At 40.7% G+C, this 22,644-nt stretch overlaps 1 protein-coding gene and 1 non-coding gene across 16 annotated transcripts in view; both read left to right on the forward strand.

Moving 5' to 3' along the window:
- MACF1 (microtubule actin crosslinking factor 1) overlaps nucleotides 1-22,644 on the forward strand; it is a 319,804-nt gene that overhangs the window by 182,332 nt on the left and 114,828 nt on the right. For 10 of the 15 annotated variants that reach the window (XM_078331310.1, XM_078331314.1, XM_078331308.1 and 7 more), the window contains 10 exons: nucleotides 1,279-1,512; nucleotides 3,673-3,822; nucleotides 4,996-5,229; nucleotides 7,069-7,293; nucleotides 11,410-11,928; nucleotides 12,713-12,889; nucleotides 13,162-13,285; nucleotides 15,052-15,260; nucleotides 15,617-15,934; nucleotides 21,990-22,156. In XM_078331310.1, the coding sequence (XP_078187436.1) occupies nucleotides 1,279-1,512; nucleotides 3,673-3,822; nucleotides 4,996-5,229; nucleotides 7,069-7,293; nucleotides 11,410-11,928; nucleotides 12,713-12,889; nucleotides 13,162-13,285; nucleotides 15,052-15,260; nucleotides 15,617-15,934; nucleotides 21,990-22,156 (2,357 nt within the window). The remainder of the gene's footprint in view (nucleotides 1-1,278; nucleotides 1,513-3,672; nucleotides 3,823-4,995; nucleotides 5,230-7,068; nucleotides 7,294-11,409; nucleotides 11,929-12,712; nucleotides 12,890-13,161; nucleotides 13,286-15,051; nucleotides 15,261-15,616; nucleotides 15,935-21,989; nucleotides 22,157-22,644) is intronic. The other 5 variants (XM_078331319.1, XM_054259176.2, XM_078331320.1 and 2 more) reach the window with 1 other exon arrangement.
- LOC118143511 (small nucleolar RNA U13) lies at nucleotides 523-626 on the forward strand. Its single transcript, XR_004727713.1, has one exon. It is a non-coding gene; the product is annotated as a small nucleolar RNA U13 (small nucleolar RNA).

Genomic DNA, 22,644 nt, shown 5'->3' on the forward strand with positions numbered 1-22,644 from the left:
GTGTTTGGACAGTTTTATTACTTTAAGAGAACAATATATAATACAAGGAAGTCTGAGTGTAATCTTTCACAGTTTAAAAAATAGTATAAACAGCATTATTTACTCAAAAAATCAAATTTTAGGCTGAGTGTGGTGGCTCATGCCTGTAATCCCAGGACTTTGGGAGGCTAAGTGGAAGGATCACTTTAGCCCAGTAGTTTGAGACCAGTCTGGACAATGTAGTGAGACTCCATGTCTAAAAATAATTTTAAAAATTAGCTGGGCTGTAATCCCAGCACTTTGGGAGGCTGAGGCGGGTGGATCACGAGGTCAAGAGATCGAGACCATCCAGGTCAACATGGTGAAAACCCGTCTCTACTAAAAATACAAAAAAATTAGCTGGGCATGATGGCATGTGCCAGACTAGTCTTGAACTCCTGACCTCAGGTGATCCGCCCACTTCAGTTTCCCAAAGTGCTGGGATTACAGGCATGAGCCACCGTGTCCAGCCCCAAGACTGTTTAAAAAAAAAAAAAAATTCAGATCCTTTTGTAGTTCACGAGCATGATGATTGGGTTTTCACACGCTTGTGTGAGATGTGCTACCCTTGAACCTTGTTATGACGTCGGCACATTACCCATCTGACCAGAAAATAAAAATTCACAGATATTCTGGATTAACAGTAGAATAATTATGCTAGCATAAATAATTCAAAGCTTTGGAAATCAAGGTAGGTCCAGTAAAGGAAACTTTTTTTTTTAATTTCTTTTTCTTTTTTTTTTTTTGAGATGGAGTTTTGCTCTTGTTACCCAGGCTGGAGTGCAGTGGCGTGATCTCAGCTCACCGAAACCTCCGTCTCCTGGGTTCAAGCAATTTTCCTGCCTCAGCCTCCCAAGTAGCTGGGACTGCAGGTGTGCACCACCATGCCCAGCTAATTTTTGTATTTTTAGTAGAGACGGTGTTTCACCATGTTGACCAGGATGGTCTCGATCTCTTGACCTCATGATCGTCTCGGCCTCCCAAAGTGCTGGGATTATAGGCATGAGCCACCGCACCTGGCCTTCTTTCTTTTTGTTAAGGAAACTTAATTCTAATTTATGAGGAGTTTGGAGAGACCAAAAGTGAGAGAGACTTTAATTCTGGTTTGGCCCTAGAATCAAGAATGCCAGTTATGAAAATACGGGAAATTAGCCTCTCTGGTTCTGTTGTTTTTCTTCCTGGACTGAGAAATGGAAGTTTCATGGTTTCGTTTTGTTTTGTTTTGCTTTGTTTTTGGTTTCCTTTTTCTGTTTACCTTAGGATTTGAAACAGCCCATGGCTGAAAGGAAATCTCAGCTCGATGCTCTTGCTTTTGATGTTCAGTTCTTTATCTCGGAACATGCCCAGGACTTGTCTCTTCAGCAGAATCGACAGATGCTGAGGCTTCTGAATGAACTGCAGAGGTCCTTCCAGGACATTTTGGAACAGACTGCAGCTCAGGCGGATGCCTTGCAGGGCCATCTTCAACAAATGGAGCAGGAAGTCCTGGTGAAGGTCAGGCTGAACCAGCAGCTGGGCTCAGTTTGTCATTTGGGATGTCCACTGTCATTGGGTTTTCTGGCCAGACTCTGTGTATCATGATTGCCGGAGTCTGGGTTTACCAGTTTTGAAATTTCATGTCATGCAGGCCATTATGGTTCTAGTCCGGGAGGCAGCTATTCTGGCTGTTTTTCTTGCCATGTCTTTGGTTTTACATGTGTGTGAGAGAATGTATGTGTTTACATGTATATACATATGCAAGTGTTTTAGTGAGACTTTTCCTTCACTGTATCTCATTATCTCTGACTTTCAAATGGAAATCATATATCTAGTTATTTCCTTACTTTACTTTTTCTTTCAGCATTCTTTTGAGGGCTCCTAAGAACATCTAGATGCTCTGAATTCTTGAGAAGAAACGTTCTGAAATCAGTTTCATTCTATTTAAGCTATTTCAAATGATTTATAATCAGGTTCCTTGACAATCTTTAAATGGCTGACAAGGAAATTTTTATTAGAATCAATCATGGAAAACAGTATGTAGAAGCAGGGATAATACTTAAAAACAAACAAACAAAAAAACTAACCATCCTACCATCTTCCATCATGACTCCCTTCTTGCAAAGCTCATTTCAATGTAATTACATTAATAATAACATCAAAACCTTAGAATACCTAGAATGATGTTTAATGCCATTTCTGCTGTTTGAATAGTAAGTTGGCATATAGCAAGATGACATTAGAATTATCATTATCACCAGAAAATTTGCCTCAAGGGCTCCTTTATTAAATATTATGCAAAAAATTGAGCTTTTGAGTTAGACTTTAAGGGAATTAGGGTAGCCAGTGCCATATGTCCCCTATTACTGTCTCATTTTTTCAACTGTATTGAAATTGCAATATACCAATGGAAAGCTTTAGGTTACTTTCCAAAATTGAGCATTTGCGATACTGTAATTCTGGAGTTTATATAGCATAATATAACCTTTGGATAATTAATGAAGTAACATTGGTCTGAGCCACCTTAAGACCAGACCCAGCCCAGATTCAGGGTCAGCTCCTGAGCTGGAACAGGTGTTAGAACTGCATGTGAACATCCTCCCTGAGCATGTAATTAATTCCACAATGCTTATTAACCTTGTTATTGTCAGAAATGCTCTGCTTCTCTCAATATTTGCCCTGAATGTGTGTGTATGTCTCTGTGTTAACTTGTTTGCTTTGCTTTTTTCAGATTCAGTCTGCACCCATCCTAACCCATGAAGATCGTGTTTTACAGCTGAAGAGCTCTTAGGAATTCTCTTCCAGAGCCCTTCTATTTGTCCTAAAGAGGGGGAGAGAGGGCCAGTTTGGGCACCTGTTTGTAAGTGCAGGTGACTAAAGCGCCATCAGAAGGTAGAAACTGGTGGAAAATGGTTTTAGAAGGATGGTCAGGAGAACACATCATGCTCAATTGCTCAGTCAGGTGCTTCAGTGTCATACAACCGAGATAAAATCTAGAGAAAGGATCAGGCACAGAAACATATTCCCTCTCTCTCTCCTTGGGCCTGGCCTGTTCCTTTGATATTAGTGTAGATAACTAAAGGACTGAGCCAGTTGGCTATTCTTGGGCACTTTCCTTCCCAGAATAGCAAAATCTAGCCCTTCATGCCTGGGGTGTAATCATTTTATTTAATGAGTCTGCATTGATGAGACATTTGATTTATAAAGTCAGCTCTATTATTAAGAAGCTTGATTATCAAGGTCTTTGATTTTTCTTTCTACTCCAATTCTACTTTTCCATATTATGTAGCAAATTTCTGGTTCTAGTGGAGGGATTGATCAGAACCACTAAATTATTATCATTATCATGTGTGGATTTCAAGCATCTGGGCTCTTTATTCTCCATTTCCAAATATGACAATAGAAATCTGGTGAAGGAGCTCTCAAACCAAAACGTGAAGTAGAAGCATTCTCTCTCATAATTATCCTGATTATTATCTAGTCCATAGACCCAGATCAGTGGACTGTCCAAATGAGGGGAGCTTTCCGAATATGACTTCTGTGCCTTTTCCTATTCTAGTCTCCCACCAACTTTTCCATCCTTCAGATATAAGCTTCCTGTTTTACATTTCAGAGAGTTTCTTGTATTTGTAAAATGTGAATTATTAAATGTCTCTTGACCCTTTGCATTTTAATTAGACTCTGCAGAAACAGCGAAATACCTGTCACCAGAAACTGGAGGATCTTTGCAGTTGGGTAGGACAGGCAGAAAGAGCACTGGCAGGCCACCAAGGGAGAACCACTCAGCAGGATCTCTCTGCTTTGCAGAAGAACCAAAGTGACTTGAAGGTCAGTGAGAATCTTGTCAGTTTTTTTTTTTCTTTTTTGAGACAAAGTCCCTCTCTGTTGCTCAGGCTGGAGTACAGTGGTGTGATCTTGGCTCACAGCAGCTTCGACCTCCTGGGCTCAGGCAATCCTCCCACCTCATCAGCCTCCCCCAGGAACTGGGACAAAGGCACAAACCTTTAATTTTTAGTTTTTTTTTTTTGTAGAATTGGGTATCAATCACTATATTGCCAAAGCTGTCCTCGAACTCCTGGCGTCAAGCAATCCTCCTGCCTTGGCCTTGGCCTTGGCCTCTCAGAGTGTTAGGATAACAGGTGTGAGCCACCATGCCCAGCAATTTTTTTATTCCTTCGACAGATATTTAGTGCTTAAGGGTTGGCAACAATGGTAAACAGACATCATTCCTGGACTTGTAAAGCACACAGTGTAGCAAGGCAAACAGAAATCATACAGGTTATTACAAAAATGAGCATAATTATTAACTGTTATATCTATAAAGGAAAACTCATATGAGAACATATACCAGAGAGACCCAATCTAGTCTAGGAGTTCAGAAAAGATTATCTTGAAGAAGTGTCACCCAAACTTGAGAAATGAAAGATAATGTTGGGGTTAATGCATGAAGAGGTAGGAGGAGGAAGATAACATACTAGGCAGAGGCTTATGTATTAGTCTTGAGACAGGAATGGGATTGAGCACAACATATTCAAGAACTGAAAGAAAGCCAGTTCAATTGGACTGCAAAGAACAAGAGTAAAATTAGGGAAAGATGAAGTTGGAGGGGTAGATGGGACCTATATCACGCTGGACCCCATAGGCCACATTAAAGATAAGGAGTGATATTCAAGAGAGTATAACGGCCCATCAGGCCTCCACTCTGCTAAAATTGTATTGTCAACTGCTCTATTTTGAAAGAATGATCTCTTTGAGGATAACGCATTACAAAATGAAAACATTTCTCATACTCAAGTTTATGGACAGTCTTCTTTTTTGGCTTCACTAAATATTTGCTTAGAAAATGAAATAAAATTTGTTTGCACCTAATCCTAAAGCAAATTGTTGTCAGGGACTATATACAGGACTATATGTCATCCTAGCCATTCCGTCTTTATACCATTAGAGAACATAGAAGCACTAAAGTTGAAGACTCTGCCATTCCTATTTTCTTGTGTTAAGGATTTACAGGATGACATTCAGAATCATGTCACCTCATTTGCCACTGTTGTCAAGGATATTGAAGGGTTCATGGAAGAGAATCAGACCAAGCTGAGCCCATATGAGTTGACAGCTCTTCGGGAAAAGCTTCATCAGGCTAAGGAGCAATATGAGGCTCTCCAGGAACAGACACGGGTGGCCCAGAAGGAGCTGGAGGAAGCAGTGACCTCAGTCTTACAGCAGGAGACTGAAAAGGTAATAGACTGCTATGACACTTGATATTTTTCAAAAGAGAAAATTTTGGTACCAACACAAATAAAAGACAATGAGGGAAAACAGTCTTATAGAACGTACAGAATCATGAGGAAAGGCAACTTCAGGAGCTAGTCTGTTTTTTGTTTTTTGAGACAGAATCTCTGTCACCTAGGCTGGAGTGCAGTGGCATGATCTCAGCTTAATGCAGCCTCCACCTCCCAGGTTTAAGTGATTGGTCCAGCTTCAGCCTCCTGAGTAGCTGGGATTACAGGTGCCCATCACTACACCTAACTGATTTTTGTATTTTTAGTAGAGATGGGGTTTCACCAAGTTGGCCAGGCTGGCTAGTCTGTATTTTTACAAGAATCTTTATTTTTATAAGAAACATCCAGGAGGAGAGGACAGTTGGTTAAAAGTACATATTGCTCCCCAATCCCCAAACATCTTGCTATCTCTATACTCATTCCTCTGACTAATTGAAAAAATATCAGAAAGAACTTAGGAGGAAGGGTAATATTCTGAGGAGGAAAAAAGCAAATGGCATTTTTTTTTTTGAGACATAGTTTTGCTCTGTTGCTGAGGCTGGAGTGCAGTGGTGCATTCTCAGCTCACTGCAACCTCTGCCTCCTGGGCCCAAGTGATTCTTGTGCCTCAGCCTCCTAAGTAACTGGGACTACAGGTGCATACCACCACCCCTGGCTAATTTTTGTATTTTTAGTAGAGGCTGGGTTTCACCATGTTGGTCAGGCTGATCTCAAACTCTCTTGACCTCAAGTAATCCTCCTGCCTCAGCCTCTCAAAGTGCTGGGATTACAGATGTGAGCTACCATGCCCAATGATGTATTTTAATATGAGTCTAGACTGTTGATCTAAGACTACTAGGGAAAAATACCTCTGAATTCTTAGCCAAAAGCTGTCCCCAAGCTGCCTCTATAGTTATGATGGGAATTGTGGCACTGGGATAAACCAGAGAGAAGCTAAAGTCTCAAATGGTCTTCTGCACCCCACTCAGCACTAGTGGATTGAATTTGAATCCTTTGTTTAGCCTTGGATTCTGACACTAATGAGGAAGGTAGAGGACATGGAAAAGAAAAATAAATTACCTGAAGCTGAGTTTTGAAATAGGTGAATGTATAACTTGGCATAACCTATTTCATTAATTAAAATACATGTAGAGCCAGTAAATAGAATTTCAGAAGTAAGTTGAAGAATTAAATGTTTCCCTATAGTCTCAGGTAAAAGAAAAAATTTAAAAAGAGCTAAATTTCTATTTAGTTGAGGAAAGGATGGAAGAAGTTTTTCTTTCCTTTAGGGAAGAGAAGCTAGCTAATTGAATGTGACTGTGCTGTTTCTTACCCTATTAAGCCAGTGCAGCACTTCGTTTGGTGTATCCTGAAAGATTCTGTGAAGCTTTGCTGGGGTGGCAGGACTAAATGATCTCTTAATAAAATCTTTCTAAATCTTGGGATTTGTTTTGTTTTGTGTTTTTGAGACAGTGTTGTTACCCAAGCTGGAGTGCAGTGGAACGATCTCGGCTCACTGCAACCTCCACCTCCAAGTTCAAACGATTCTTGTGCCTCAGCCTTCTGAGTAGCTAGACCACAGGAGTGCACCACTACACCCAGATAATATTTTGTATTTTTAGTAGAGATGGGGGTTTCACTGTGTTGACCAGGCTGGTCTCAAACTCCTGACCCTTAAGTGATCCATCAGCCTCAGCGTCCCAAAGACTGTTTATACCCAGTCTTAGAATTAGCATAAAATTCTCTCTTACTTAACCTGTGGTTGTATCATTGAGTATATAAAGCCTTCTCACTAGACTTCCTCTATGGCTTTCAGAGTAAAGCAGCAAAGGAACTGGCAGAGAACAAGAAGAAGATAGATGCTCTCCTGGAATGGGTAACTTCAGTAGGATCATCTGATGGACAGTTACTGACCAACCTTCCAGGAATGGAGCAGTTCTCAGGAGCTAGCTTGGAGAAAGGAGCCTTGGATACCACTGATGGTTACATGGGGGTGAATCAAGCCCCAGAGAAATTGGACAAGCAATGTGAGAAGATGAAGGTGAGGGTGTTAGCTTATCCTCACTATGCTAGAGAAATTTCTCCTGCCCTGAGCAAGTAACCACAACCACATTGTCCCTAAATCCAATGAGCACATCTCAGTTTGTATCTTCTTTGATGTCTCAACAGCTTTGACACTGTTGTTTACTCTTCTTGAAATACTTTCTCTCTTGGTTTCCATAATACTACTCTGTCCCCACCATCTTTCTTACTTTCCTCTGGCCAAGCTTTTCAAATACCGATGTTTCCAGGTATATCCTAGGCCCTCTTTTTATCTTTCAGAATATACTTTCCTTGGGCAGTCTTATCTACTCACAACACTATAATTGCCATTTGCACTAATGAATTCTATGTATACATTTCCCTCCAGCCCTGATACCTGTCCTGAGTTTGAAACCAGTATATAAATCCATCTGCCTATTTGCAACTTGGGCCTACAAGTACATTAGTATGAAAATGGAACTCCTATTTCCTATGATACTCCTCCCACAATCAAATGTTCTCTTTCTTATATTCTTACTTCATTGTCTAAACTGGACTTCATCCTAGATTCCATTCTCTCTCTCACTCTTTCACATCAAATCAGTCATCAGATTTCATGCTAATTATATTTCTTTCATAGTCAGCTACACTTCTTTATCTTTATTGAGATATTGTAGTTTAGACCACTGTCTGCTTTCACTGGTATTATTATAGTAGCTTCTACTGGTCTATTGTCCTCTTTGATTTTACCTTCCATCCATTCTCTTTACTACCAAGGAGTTTTTCTAAAAGCCATATCCTTGCCTAACCCTTTTTATGGTTCCCTGTTGTCCTCAAGATTACATGGTTAACTCTCCTCTCAGCTCCCACCCACTGGGATCTAGTTTGCTTATTTGGCCTTATCTGTCACCTTCCTTTATACCTGAGCATTTGCTTATATTGGTCCCTTTCAGTTTGTTAGCTAAACAGTGCTCTCACTTTCCTCTGGGCCTTTGCATGCTCTTGGAACTTTCTTGCTTTTTCAGTGCATAAAATAAGGGAGAGAACCAGCTATTGGTTGATTTTTATTCATTCTTCAGATCTCAACTTAGAGTTCTTCCTCTAGGAGGCCCTGATTCACCACCACTCACCAAATTTAGGGTATATATTCCCTTATATGCTCTTTTTTTTTTTGAGACAGAGTCTCACTCTGTCACCCAGGCTGGAGTGTAGTGGCGCGATCTTGGCTCACTGCAACCTCTATCTCCCGGGGTCAAGTGATTCTCATTCCTCAGCCTCCCAACTAATTATGTTGGCCAGGCTGGTCTCAAACTCCTGACCTCAGGTGATCTGCTCACCTCCCAAAGTGCTGGGATTACAGGTGCCCACCCTATACACTCCTCTTTTACTCTTTCCTACATTGTATCATTTCTCATTCTATATTGTTTTGTTTTCTGTATTTCCCTCTAGATGTTAGGCTTGAAAGCACACACTGTTTCTTACAGGCTCCCTATTCTGTAACAAAACAAAAAAGCAGAAGTCACTCTTTCTGTTTATTTCTACTCATTCATTTCTTCATTTAGCAATACTGAATACCTGCCATATGCCAGGAATTAGAAATAGGCCAGTGAGCCAACCCAGTAAACCATCTTCAAGGGCATCAACTGGCATATACAGGCACATTCTATTGAGTGATTGAAAGATTACATGTTTAGGACACTTACAACACATGGATCATATATTTTAGTAGTAGCACCTTTGTAGCAAGAACATTGGCTTAGCTGGAATACTTGTGTTCAGTGGCCTGTGTGGGCCATTGTCATATTTTGTATTAATAGGATTTCTGCCTCTTGCATTATGCTTTTTGAAGGTCCATTATAATGTGTCCCCCAAAGCCCTGGTAGTCTTACAGAGGACAGAGCAAAAATGATTCTGCTGTCATAGGGTGTCTTCTGACACCTTTTCCCTTCTGACACTGGCAGCAGTCAGCCTAACCAAGTGGCATCTCCATTCCAGGAAGGAAATTGCCTTACTTATAGGTGTAAGGGTTGGAAGGTGAAAATGGAGGATACTTTAGTGAGTGTAATACCGTCCCCACTTCACTGTCTAAGTGAGCAAGATATATTTGTCATTCCAGCTTTCTTTTTTCTCCCCCCCACCTTTTTTTTTTGGAGACAGAGTCTTACACTGTCACCAGGCGCCAGGCTGGAGTGCAGTGGCAAGACCTTGGCTCACTGCAACCTCTGCCTCCTGGGTTCGAGCAATTCTCCTGCCTCAGCCTCCCGAGTAGCTGGGACTATAGGCATGCGCCACCATGCCCAGCTAATTTTTTTGTATTTTTATTAGAGACGAGGTTTCAGCATGTTGGCCAGGATGGTCTCGATCTCTTGACCTCGTGATCCGCCCACCTCGGCCTCCCAAAGTGCTGGGATTACAGGCATAAGCCACTGCGCCTGGCCTTTTTCTTCTTTTTTAAAGAGATGAGGCCTCACTTTGCCACCCAGGCTGAAGTGCAGTGGGACAATCGTAGCTCACTGTAACTTTCCAAGTCCTGGGTTCCAGTAATCCTCTCCAGTAGCTAGGACTACAGGTGTACACCCACCATACCTGGTTAATTTTTTTTTTTTTTTTTAACAGACAGGATCTTGCTATGTTACTAAGGCTGGTCTCAAACACCTAGCTTCAGTGATACTCCTGTATCAGCTTTCTAGTCACTCCAGTTTTCTTGAAATAACGTGGGAAGCTGAGGCTATCAGGTTGCTATTGATACAGGCTAAAACTAGACAATATTCTGTAGTCCTTCTCTAGGTAGTTACATAAACAGTATAGGTAGTCAGGAATACTGACAACTTCCACTGTCTTCTAGACTCAGGAAGAACATCTTATGTTTCAAAACAAAAACTTACAACTCTCCTCAAAGAAGTCATACTTCATTGGAATAAAAAAAGGTCTATAGACCTTTTATTTGTTTATTTGTACTATGTATAGACAAAGTACATACAAATAAAAAGTACGAATTACTTATGTTATCCAGAAATATAGTTTACTCTCTATTTAATGAATTAATTAATTTTCCATAGGCTTTCCTAGTGGGGACAGTCTTCATGGACATGAGTGACATAGTTCACAGCTAAGAACTTTCAGTTTTTATATTGCCTTGTATATGATGTATTCAGCCACCTTTCCACTAATGTAGATGATTATTAGTTGTTCATTTGTACAGTTTAGTGGAGAAAGTCAGGTTTTTTTTTTTTTTTTTTTTGAGACGGAGTTTTGCTCTTGTTATACAGGCCGGAGTGCAGTGGCACGATCTCAGCTCACTGCAACCTCCACCTCCTGGGTTCAAGTGATACCCCTGCTTCTCCTGCCTCAGCCTCCTGAGTAGCTGGGATTACAGATATGTGCCACCATGCCTGGCTAATTTTTTATTTTTACTAGAGATGGGGTTTCTCCGTGTTGATCAGGCTGGTCTCGAACTCCCAACCTCAGGTCATATACCCACCTTGGCCTCCCAAAGTGTTGAGATTACAGGCGTGAGCCACCGCACCTGGCTAGAGAGTCAGATTTGAGTCACAGTTCTGTTCCTTAACAAACTGCATGACCTTAGTCAAGACATACAACGTCTTTTTGGTATTCACTTTCTCTTAATATGGTATCATATTGTCTACCTACATTATAGGTTGTGCCGCAAAGCAAATGAGATAATACATGTAAAATCCCTTTGAAAACCATAAAGTCCTATACATGTCAGTTCAGAGGGGATTAGCATATGGTATACTGTTTAGAGAGTAGATGATATTGGTGATTTCTGAGCAGCTGGAAAAGTTATCTCTTGAATAGAGACCTCTTCCTACTTCTAGCTTATAGGTAGAAGGATCCTTAAAGATTATAAGTACAGTTTAAGAATCAGCATCTAAATTAAAGGGCTATGCCTAAAACAACGGGCTGAACCGAATAAAATGAAGTTAACAGGGAAAAATGTCAGATGCAACAAAACAGAGAGATGTATGACTTCACAGCAATGTGGGTGAAAAGATCAAGGCCTAATGAGAGCAGACCTCACACAGAGTATGAAGTCCAGCCTTGTATACCCCAAATTATTGTAGATTCCCTACTGATTGTCCTTTGTTTGGGGGATTTTTTTTTTTTTTACCAGGCCCGTCACCGAGAATTGCTGTCCCAGCAGCAAAATTTCATTCTGGCCACTCAGTCAGCTCAAGCTTTCCTGGATCAGCATGGCTACAATCTCACACCTGAGGAGCAACAGATGCTGCAAGAGAAGCTGGGAGAGCTAAAGGAGCAATACTCTACTTCCCTGACCCAATCAGAGGCACAACTGAAGCGGATGCAGACACTTCAGGATGAGTTGCAGAAGTTTCTGCAGGATCATAGGGAGTTTGAAAGCTGGTTGGAACGATCTGAGAAAGAGCTGGAGAACATGCATAAGGGAGGCAGCAGCCCCAAGGCCCTTCCCTCCCTGCTAAAACGGCAAGGAAGCTTCTCAGAGGATGTCATTTCCCACAAAGGAGACTTGAGATTTGTGACTATCTCAGGACAGAAAGTCTTGGACACAGAAAATAGTTTTAAGGAAGGCAAAGAACCATCAGAAATTGGAAACTTAGTAAGGGACAAGTTGCAGGATGCAACAGAAAGATACACTGCTCTCCACTCAAAGGTAAGGGGGCAGTTTTTGGCATCCTTGGTGAAACAATCATGGCAGCCTTCACATGATATGGGTGGTTTCTGGGGCTCAGAATTAAGAACCCCAGGCCAGTGGGAGAGCTGATTTATACATGGACCATGGGCAGAGGGTCTTCACTAACAGTGTAAAAAATGTAACATACATAGGACTTTGGGCTAATACCTGATAGCTAGCTAATACCTAATAGCTAGCGCTAGTATATTTCACACTGATGGTGAAGGTGGAAGTGTTTACCTTCCTGTATCCTGACCAGCAGACTTGGGCTCCCAAGAGACATAGCACATAGGAGAAAGTTAAACCAATTGCACGGTCTTTATTTCTGGACAGAGCATCTAAGGTAAATTTTACCTTCCTTCCTATCTAAAGAACTCTTTCTTCTAAAGTTTAGAATCCAGTCAGTTTTTTTTACCTGTCTTATGCCTTCTTGCCAACATTTCTAATCCTCACAAAAGAACAGTTTTTGCACTTCTTAACCCCTACCTTTGTCTGCAACCTGATGTTCATTTCTTTGGGGGCTTGTCATATATCTCATTAAATTTTCTGGATATATAAGAAGGTTGAGGTGAATAGTGTGGAGCAAACAATGGGGACCCACACTTATAGATTATTGCCACCCATCTATTCATAAGTTCTGGAACTACCCTTATCTGAAGTTACAGTGTATTTTCTGTAACAAAGCCAGGCCTCTTTCTTTGGCCAGCTACTGTCTTTGGCCTGACCTTGCTTAAGTTGGCTTAACTTTTCTTCTCTGGTACAGTGTACACGATTAGGATCTCACCTGAATATGCTGTTGGGCCAGTATCATCAGTTCCAAAACAGTGCTGACAGCCTGCAGGCCTGGATGCAGACTTGTGAGGCCAACGTAGAGAAGCTCCTCTCAGATACTGTTGCTTCTGACCCTGGAGTTTTGCAAGAGCAGCTTGCAACAACAAAGGTAAGTCAGGATACAGGCTGTGTTGTGGCGTTGAAACCTTGTATTGCATGGCATAAAGTACCCCAAAGTAAAGCAAATGATTACACAAAATAAAGGCAGTGGTTTAGATGCCTTGGGCAAGATCTGAGTCCTAAACACTTGCTTCTAATATCTATGGCTATCGGTAAACTTAGAATTATTCTGTAAAGCCGCTTAGTAGCTCTAGATTCCTAGAATCAATCAGCTTTGACTCATTCAGATGTTTTTCTTTTGTTTTTTTCATGAACAAGCAGCAGTTGCAGGAGGAATTAGCTGAGCACCAAGTACCTGTAGAAAAACTCCAAAAAGTAGCCCGTGACATAATGGAAATTGAAGGGGAGCCAGCCCCAGACCACAAGCATGTTCAAGAAACTACAGGTATAAAGCAGCAACAGTAATAGTACTCCCTTAATTCCTAGTATGTACCTCTGTTCTGCAGTATGTCACATTATGTTGTACAAATATCTGTGATCCTAGGCTAGAGGCTGAAAATATAAACATGAATACACATAAACTGTCATCAAAGAGCTCATCCTCTAATGAACTTTATTCTTGTACCACTAAAGGGACCTTCACAATATGGCTTCAGTCCCTTTTCCCCAGGCATCTACCTTCTAGCCACATCTACTTCTTTTCTTTCCTAAGTAAACCACTTACTTCTGCATTGTATTACCCCTGAAGTTTTTCCTGTTGCTCAGTTGCTAACATTTATTTGATGCTTACCAAGCATGGTGAAATCTTGCTTATGCTTCAAGATGTAGCCAAGAGTATATCATGGTGAATATAGTTATTAACAATATATCGTATACTTGAAATTGCTGCGAGACAGACAGAGAGAGAGAGAAAGAGAGTGTGTGTGTGTGTGTGTGTGTGTGTGTGCGCGCGCATGTGTGTATATAATTATTTTTTTAATGGAGTTTTGCTCTTCTTGCCCAGGCTGGAGTGCAATGGCGTGATCTTGGCACACTGCAATCTCTACCTCCTGGGTTCAAGTGATTCTTCTGACTCAGCCTCCCAAGTAGCTGGGATTACAGGCCATTACAGGATTAGCCATGTGTGGCTAATTTTGTATTTTTAATAGAGATGGGGTTTCACCATGTTGGTCAGGCTGGTCTCGAAATCCTGACTTCAGGTGATCCACCTGTCTCGACCTCTCAAAGTGCTGGGATTACAGGTGTGAGCCACTGCACCCAGCCGCCAGAGTATATTTTAAGTGGTTTCACCACACAAAAAAGTGATAAGTATGTAAGGTAATGCATATGTTAAATAGCTTGACTTAGCCATTCCACTCCTCAAAAGAAACAAAAAAATAATTATTCTTCCTTCTGGGCTTCTTAAGGACAGTGCTCCTAGTATTAATATAGCACTTGAGATTTATTTTTATTTTTTGAGACGGGGTCTCATTCTGTCATCCAGGCTGGAATGCAGTGGCGCTATCTCGGCTCACTGCCACCTCCGTCTCCTGGATTCAAGTAATTCTGCCTCAGCCTCCCAGGGTGACAGGCTCCTGCCACCATGCTCAGCTAATTTTTTGTATTTTTAGTAGAGATTGGGTTTTGCTATGTTGAGCAGGCTGTTCTCAAACTCCTGACCTCATGATTTGCCTGCCTCAGCCTCCCAAAATGCTGGTATTGCAGGTGTGAGCCACTGTACCCCGCCAAGATTTTATTTTTACCATTAATTGTGACGCGTCTTCCTCTGCCTATGCTCTGCTTTAGAGTCTTAAGTTGTAGATACCAGATAAGATACTTAAGTGTCTTTAGTCCTCAGCATATAGTACAATTTCTAGTTCTTTGTATGTGATAAATAACTAATGTTTATTGAATTTGGCTCTACTACTAATGCATTTCAAGCTTATTCCTTCTATTGGCCTTAATGTTAATTATTATTACAGTTACTATGTTCATTGTAGGACTGGGCATGATGACTCATACCTGTAATCCAGGCACTTTGGAAGGCTGAGGTAGGAAAATTTCTTGAGGCCAGTAGTTAAAGGTCAGCTTGGGCAACATATTGAGACCACATCTCTATAATAATAATAATAATAAATAAAAAAGATTTCAAATGTGCAATTTAAATACAGTCTTTAAAGGCATAATGCAAAAATTGTCTGCACTCTTTCTTTTCATGGCCTGTTTTTTCAGATTCCATATTCAGCCACTTCCAAAGCCTCTCTTATAGCCTGGCTGAGCGATCTGCTCTGCTGCAGAAAGCAATTGCTCAATCTCAGAGTGTCCAGGAAAGCTTGGAGACCCTATTACAGTCTATTGGGGAAGTTGAACAAAACCTGGAAGGGAACCAGGTGGCATCACTCTCATCAGGAGTCATCCAGGAAGCCCTAGCTACAAATATGGTAAGACCTATGTCCCAAGAGCTAGCATAGAGGGTATGTTTGCCATGTGCCATCATTACATAATGTTGAAAAAGTAACAAAAGAGAATTTAACACCTGTGAATTTTCTGAATTATTACTAATCCATATCTGATATTTCTACCCAGCTGAACTGAAATGAAAGTGGTGATAGCAAAGTTATATGGTAGAAGGGGTAGAGAACTAAGGGAATGAGATGTGTGGTGTTCTGAAGGTTCAGTTGCAGTCCTCCAGCCCCTCCCCGCCCCCCCCTTGCAGGAGAGCATATAGTTATTAGTTTTTGGCTCAGATGTCCTGGAATAGTATGCAAGGAGCTGACAGAGATGTTCTTCATGACAGAAATTGAAGCAGGACATTGCTCGGCAAAAGAGCAGCTTGGAGGCCACTCGTGAGATGGTGACCCGCTTCATGGAGACAGCAGACGGTACCACAGCAGCGGTGCTGCAGGGCAAACTGGCAGAAGTGAGCCAGCGGTTCGAGCAACTCTGTCTACAGCAGCAAGAAAAGGAGAGCTCCCTAAAGAAGCTTCTGCCCCAGGCAGAGATGTTTGAACATCTCTCTGATAAGCTGCAGCAGTTCATGGAAAACAAAAGTCGGATGCTGGCCTCTGGAAATCAGCCAGATCAAGATATTGCACATTTCTTTCAACAGATCCAGGTGAGGATATATCTGCCATGTTAGCAGAATATAGAGGAGAGAAGGGCAGGGAGAGAGCTAGCATTTACTGAGCACATAGTATGTCAGTATACTGGAAACTTTACCTTCATTATCCTAGAGAATTATTATAGCAATCCTGTAAACTAGATATCATCTGTCCAGTTTCTAACCAACACAGTCAAGATTTATTTTTCACTCTTACTACATGTTCAACCCAAATCAGCAGGGCCTCTCAGCTCATCATAGTCACTTGGGGATGCAGATTGATGGAGATTTCCTCCTAATGTAAGCTTTCGTCATTACTGCTTCAGTGGGAAAAGGGCATATTATATCTGTTTACATTTCATTAGTCAAAGCACTTTCCACAAAACCACTTATGCCTTTTAAGGGAGTGAGGAAGTGTAATCTCACCACGTACGTAGAAGGTGCAAAGCTAGAAATATTTGGTAAAAAGTATTAACAACTACCACAGATACATACCCTGGAGTAGAATTGCCCAGTCATAGTATATGCGTATATTAATTTAATTTGACTCAGTAGTGGCCAATTTGAGCTCCAGAATGGCTATACCAGCTCACATTCCTAGCAGTAGTACCTCAGCATTCCTATATCTCTGCATTGCTGCCTTCTTTGTATCCAGCTTTCTAACTTTTTCCATATTAAAGTAGAATCTCATTGGTTTGCTCTCCTATTTGCTTTGAATAATTTAAACTTATAGAAAAGTAGAAAGAATGGTCCATTAAACACCAGCATACACTTCACCTAGATTCACCAATTTCTAATTGTTTTCCCTCTCTTTGTGAAAATATAAAAGAGAGACAGTATCATTATGGGCTTCTATATTATTACCATTATTCTTTATGGTACTTAACATTTTCCCAAATGTGGTCAGTGGGAGCCCCTTCAAGGTGTCTCCTATGGCTTTTCAATAAGTCTTCTTAAGAGCACTTTTGGCACTTAAGGTATTTGTGGCACAATATATTTCCTTGTCCCTGATCTGAAATCAACTATTTCTCCGAGAAGTCCCACTTTTAGTGGGGAATGATATTTAGAAACTAAATCTGGATACTAGATGAGCTACTGGAGTGTCACTACTTTTAGATTCTTTTTAATAGATAGTGTTAGGAAATATATGTGTATGTTTTTTATATCATGAAATCATACTGATAGTCTAGTTTCAACTCTCAACACCATAGGATTCTTCCTCCTTTCCACATTTGTATCTTCCTTTGTTTTAGGGTGAACCCTAGTTCCTACCAACAGCTTTAATATATTTACTTATTGGTTTTATTCTACAATAAATATGACAGTTTTAGAATTACACTAGTATTTTTACCAACAACAAACCTGCTAAATAAAACTGAAGATTCCTTTGGATTTGTTTTTGTCCTTAGCCTATGACTCACTGTGTACTTTGTTCAAAAATTACCTGAATTACGTTTTCTGTAATTTCATATATAATTCGATTTGTTTCTATTTGTATTCAGCTTTAGGACTTTATTTTTCTAACTTTGTTGATTAAACTTATTTTTAAATATGCAAAGCATTAACATAGCTCAAAAGTTTAAACTATCCAAAAAGTTATACTCGAGGTAGAGGAAGTGAATAAGAATATATTATCATTGTCTTTTCCGTCTCTTTCATCCGATTTTCACCCATTCCCATAGTAACAAATTTCAGGGTTTTTTTTTTCTTTCATACTAAAATGAACATAGACACACATTCCCATTCTTCCTTACAAAAAAGGATATATTGGGCGGGCGTGGTGGCTCACACCTGTAATCCAAGCACTTTGGAGGCCAAGGCAGGCAGATCACCTGAGGTCGGGAGTTCAAGACCAGCCTGATCAACATGGTGAAACCCCGTCTTTAAAAAAAAAAAAAAAAATTAGGGCCGGGCGCTGTGGCTCACGCCTGTAATCCTAGCACTTTGGGAGGCCGAGGTGGGTGGATCACCTGAGGTCAGGAGTTCAAGAGCAGCCTGGCCATCATGGTGAAACCACATCTTAAAAAAAAATAAAAAATTAAAAAAGCATATAGTACATAATTCTTTGCACTTTGCCTTTTCACTTAGTATGTCTTAGAAATCACTTAATATGGATTCACAGAGATCTTCATTTTTTTAAACTATACATTCATTATATAGATGAATGAATTATAGTTTAATCAACAAGACTTTTTCTTTTTGAGACAAAGATCTTTTTGAGATCTTCATTTTTTAAACCATACATTCATTGTGTAGATGAATTATAGTTTAATCAACAAGACTCTCTTTTTCTCTCTCGCTTCTTTCTCTTTCACCCAGGCTAAAGTGCAGTGGCACAATCTCGGCTCACTGCAACCTTAACTTCTGCCTCCTGGGTTCAAGCGATTCTGCTTCAGCTTCCCAAGTAGCTGGGATTATAGGTGCCTGCCACCACACCTGGCTAATTTTTTTGTATTTTTAGTAGAGACGGGATTTCAGCACGTTGACCACTCTGGTCTCAAACTCCTGACTTCAGGTTGTCCGTTCACCTCAGCCTCCCAAAGTTCTGGGATTACAGGCATGAGCCACCACTACACCTGGCCAGCAAGACTCTTACTTGTGGGCATTTCAGTTGTGGTTTCTGAAATTGTGCTATTACAACTGAGTAACTGTGTATTTTTTCCCATAACATTGGAAGTGTATCCTCAAAATAAGTTCCTAGAGTGGAGTTGTTGCATTAAAGGGTAAATACATGTGTAGTTTTGTTAGAAATAGCCAAATTTCCCTCCATTGAGATTTCACCATTTTGCATTCCTATCAGTAGTGTATTAGAGTGCCTGTTTCCCTTATAGCCTGACCAACAAAATTTATTATCAAGCTTTTAAATGTTTTTTGGTGTGAGTGGTAAAAGATGATATGTGAATGGGGTTTTAATTTTTTCTTATGAGTAAGGTTGAGTATATTTTTCATTTAAGAGTCTTTTGTGAACTCTCTTTTCATATATTTTGTTGTTTTTTGGTTAAAATTTTTGGTTTTCTATTCTCAATTTTTAGAATGCTTATATATTAGATTTTTTTTTTTTTGCGATGAGATTTCATTCTTGTTGCCCAGGCTGGAGTACAATGGTGTGATCTTGGCTCACCACAACCTCTGCCTCCCAGGTTCAAGCCATTCTTCTGCCTCAGCCTCCAGAGTAGCTGGATTACAGGCATGCACCACCACTCCCGGCTAAGTTTGTATTTTTAGTAGAGACGGGGTTTCTCCATGTTGGTCAGGCTAGTCTCAAATTCCCGACCTCAGGGGATCCACCCACCTTGACCTCCCAAAGTGCTAGGATTATAGGCGTGAGCCACTACACCCGGCTGAGATTAATTCTTTATCTGTGAAGAAGAATATTGTTTCCCAGTTTGTGCTTTTGAACACTGTTTCCCAGTGTTTTTTGCCATGTAAATGTGGAGTTTTTGTTTTATATAGTAAATTTTAATCCATCTTTTATTAAATATATATTTTCAGTCATAGTTTGAAAGATTTTTATCACACCCAGATTTTGAAAAAATTTACTTATGCTTTATTCCAAAACTTGTTTTAATTTTTTTGCCTTTGAATCTTGTAACAAGTTAAGCTTATTCTGAAGTATGAATCATGTTTATCTTTTTCTGTCATGCCTGTCTAGTTGTACATAATATAAGTTGAGTGTCCCTAATCCAAAATCTGAAACGCTTCAAAATCTGAAACTTTTTGAGAGCTGACATGACATTCAGAGGTCATCCTTAAAGGAAACACTCATTAGAGCACTCCAGATTTCAGAGCTTCAGATAGGGATGCTCAACTAATTATGCTAAGTATAATACAGATATTCCAAAATCTGGAAGAATCTGGAAATCAATACGCCTCTGGTCCCAAGCATTTCAGATAATGTCCAACCTGTATACTGTATCATTTATTTGAAAAGTTCATCTTTTCTCCAGATTTAAGAAGCAGTCTTCATCATATACACAATTTTCATTATGTCTTTGAGTCTATTTCTGGATTTTTTTTTTTTTTTTTTTTTGAGATGGGGTCTTGTTCTGTCACCCAGGCTGGGAAGCAGTGGCATGATCTTGGCTCACTGCAACCTCCGCTTCCCAGGTTCAAGTGATTCTCCAGCCCCAGCCTCCCAAGTAGCTGGGATTACAGGGACCTGCCACCACACCTGGCTAATTTTTGTATTTTTAGTAGAGATGGGGTGTTTCACCAAGTTGGCCAGGCTGGCCATTCTGTATTTTTACAAGAAACATCCAGAAGGAGAGGACAGTTGGTTAAAAGTACATATTGCTCCCCCATCCCCAAACATCTTGCTATCTGTATAGTCATTCCTCTGACTAATTGAAAAAATATCAGAAAGAACTTAGTGAGGAAGGGTAATATTCTGAGGAGGAAAAAAGCAAATGGGATTTTTTTTTTTGAGACATAGTTTTGCTCTGTTGCTGAGGCTGGAGTGCAGTGATTCGATCTCAGCTCACTGCAACCTCTGCCTCCTGGGCCCAAGTGACTCTCTTGCCTCAGCCTCCTGAGTAACTGGGACTATAGGTACATACCACCACACCTGGCTAATTTTTGTATTTTTAGTAGAGACTGGGTTTCACCACATTCGTCAGGCTGATCTCAAACTCTCTTGACCTCAAGTGATCCTCCTGCCTTGGCCTCTCAAAGTGCTAGGATTACAGGAATGAGCCACCATGCCTGGCCTTTTTTTTTTTTTTTTTTTCTGAGACAGAGTCTCATTCTGTCACCCATGCTGGAGTGCAGTGGTGCAATCTCAGCTCACTGCAACCTCCTCTTCCTGAGTTCAAGCTATTATTCTGCCTCAGCCTCTTGAGTAGCTGAGACTACAGGTGTGTGCCACCATTTCCGGCTAATTTTTGTATTTTTAATAGAAATGGGGTTTCAGCATGTTGGCCAGGCTGATCATGAACTCCTAACCACAAGTGATCCACCTGCCTTGGCCTCGCAAAATGCTGGGATTGCAGGTGTGAGCCACTGTGCCCAGCCCTACAAATAAACTTTCATGTAATCTACAAATATAATTTTATCTTTTCTTTTTCAATTCTTATTCCACAGACTGTTTTCTCTTAATTGCATTGGCTTTTTTTTTTAATTAAATTACATTTTTGTTTTAAATAGAGATGGAGTTTCGCCATGTTGCCCAGACTGGCCTTGAACTTCTGGGCTTAAGTGATCCACCCACCTTGGCCTCCAAAAGTGCTTAGGCATGAGCCACTGTGCCTGACAGATATCTTAAGTAGAATATTAAATAATAGTGGAGATGGTGTGTTTATCCCCATTTTACAGAAGAGACCATGGGAGCTTAGAGTAGTTTAGTAGCTTAATAACACAAGTTAGTTAAGTGGTAAACTGTGATTGAATTTCAGGTCTATTTGACTCCTGAAACTTACTTTCTTTACATCCTGTCATGGTACCTCCCAAGTCTTTGAACATTTGTTTAAAGGAAACAAGACTGTGTTGTAATTCCTAGCCACTCACCAGTGGATTGAAGATGTCCTACATATTTATCAGATTTATTTTAATTGGACTTTTTAATACAAGAAACATTAGCCGAGAATGGTGGCAGGAGCCTGTTTAATCCCAGCTGCTTGAGATGCTGAGGCAGAATCGCTTGAAGCCAGGAGGCGGGGGTTGCAGTGAACTGAGATGGAACCACTCCAGCCTGGGTGATAAGAGCAAAACTCTTAGTGGTCTTTTCCTTTTTCCTTTCCTTTCCTGTCCTGTCCTTTTCTTTCCTTTCCAAGATGGAGTCTCACTCTGTTGCCCAGGCTGGAGTGCAGTGGCACCATCTTGGCAGTGGCATCCTCTGTCTCTTGGGTTCCAGCAATTCTTCTACCCTCACCCTCCTGAGTAGCTGGGAATTACAGGTGCCTGCCACCATGCCCTGCTAATTTTTGCATAAACTTTTCACTGACTTGAAGCGTACATATTTATTGTTTTGATCTAGTAATTGACCTAGCAAGCATACCTCTTTTCTTATTCCTTCTTTTTAGATTATATTTATAAGGATTAGAGAATTTAATACGTTTTCTTGTTTGCTTGACAGGAGCTCAGTTTGGAAATGGAAGACCAACAGGAGAACCTAGATACTCTTGAGCACCTGGTCACTGAACTGAGCTCTTGTGGCTTTGCACTGGACCTGTCCCAGCATCAGGACAGGGTACAGAACCTCAGAAAAGACTTCACAGAGCTACAGAAGACAGTTAAAGAAAGGTGAGTTGTCACATATATTGGTCAGCATTGGGGAACTATTTTTTCTTGCTATGGAGTGAAATGATCTTTTCTCCTTTCTTCCTTTACCAAAAAGATAGCATCTAAAACTCTGCTACTGAGTCGTAGGAGGGTGAGAATGCCTCTTTTGGGCAGAGCTACCTAATCTAATTGATGCTTAGTGGGTTTTCTTTCTTTCTTTTTTTTTTTTGAGAGAGTCTCGCTCTGTTGCCCAGGCTAGAGTGCAATGGCACCATATCGGCTTACTGCAACCTCCGTCTTTGGGGTTCGAGCAATTATTTTACCTCAACCTCCTGAGTAGCTGGGATTACAGGTGCCTGCCACCATGCCCAGCTAATTTTTGTATTTTTAGTAGAGACGGGGTTTCACCACATTGGCCAGACTGCTCTTTAATGCCTTACCTCAGGTGATCCACCCACCTCATCCTCCCAAGGTTCTGGGATTATAGGTGTGAGCCACTGCACCCAGCC

This window comes from Callithrix jacchus, chromosome 7 (assembly GCF_049354715.1).
Source record: "Callithrix jacchus isolate 240 chromosome 7, calJac240_pri, whole genome shotgun sequence".
Classification (NCBI taxonomy): domain Eukaryota; kingdom Metazoa; phylum Chordata; class Mammalia; order Primates; family Cebidae; genus Callithrix; species Callithrix jacchus.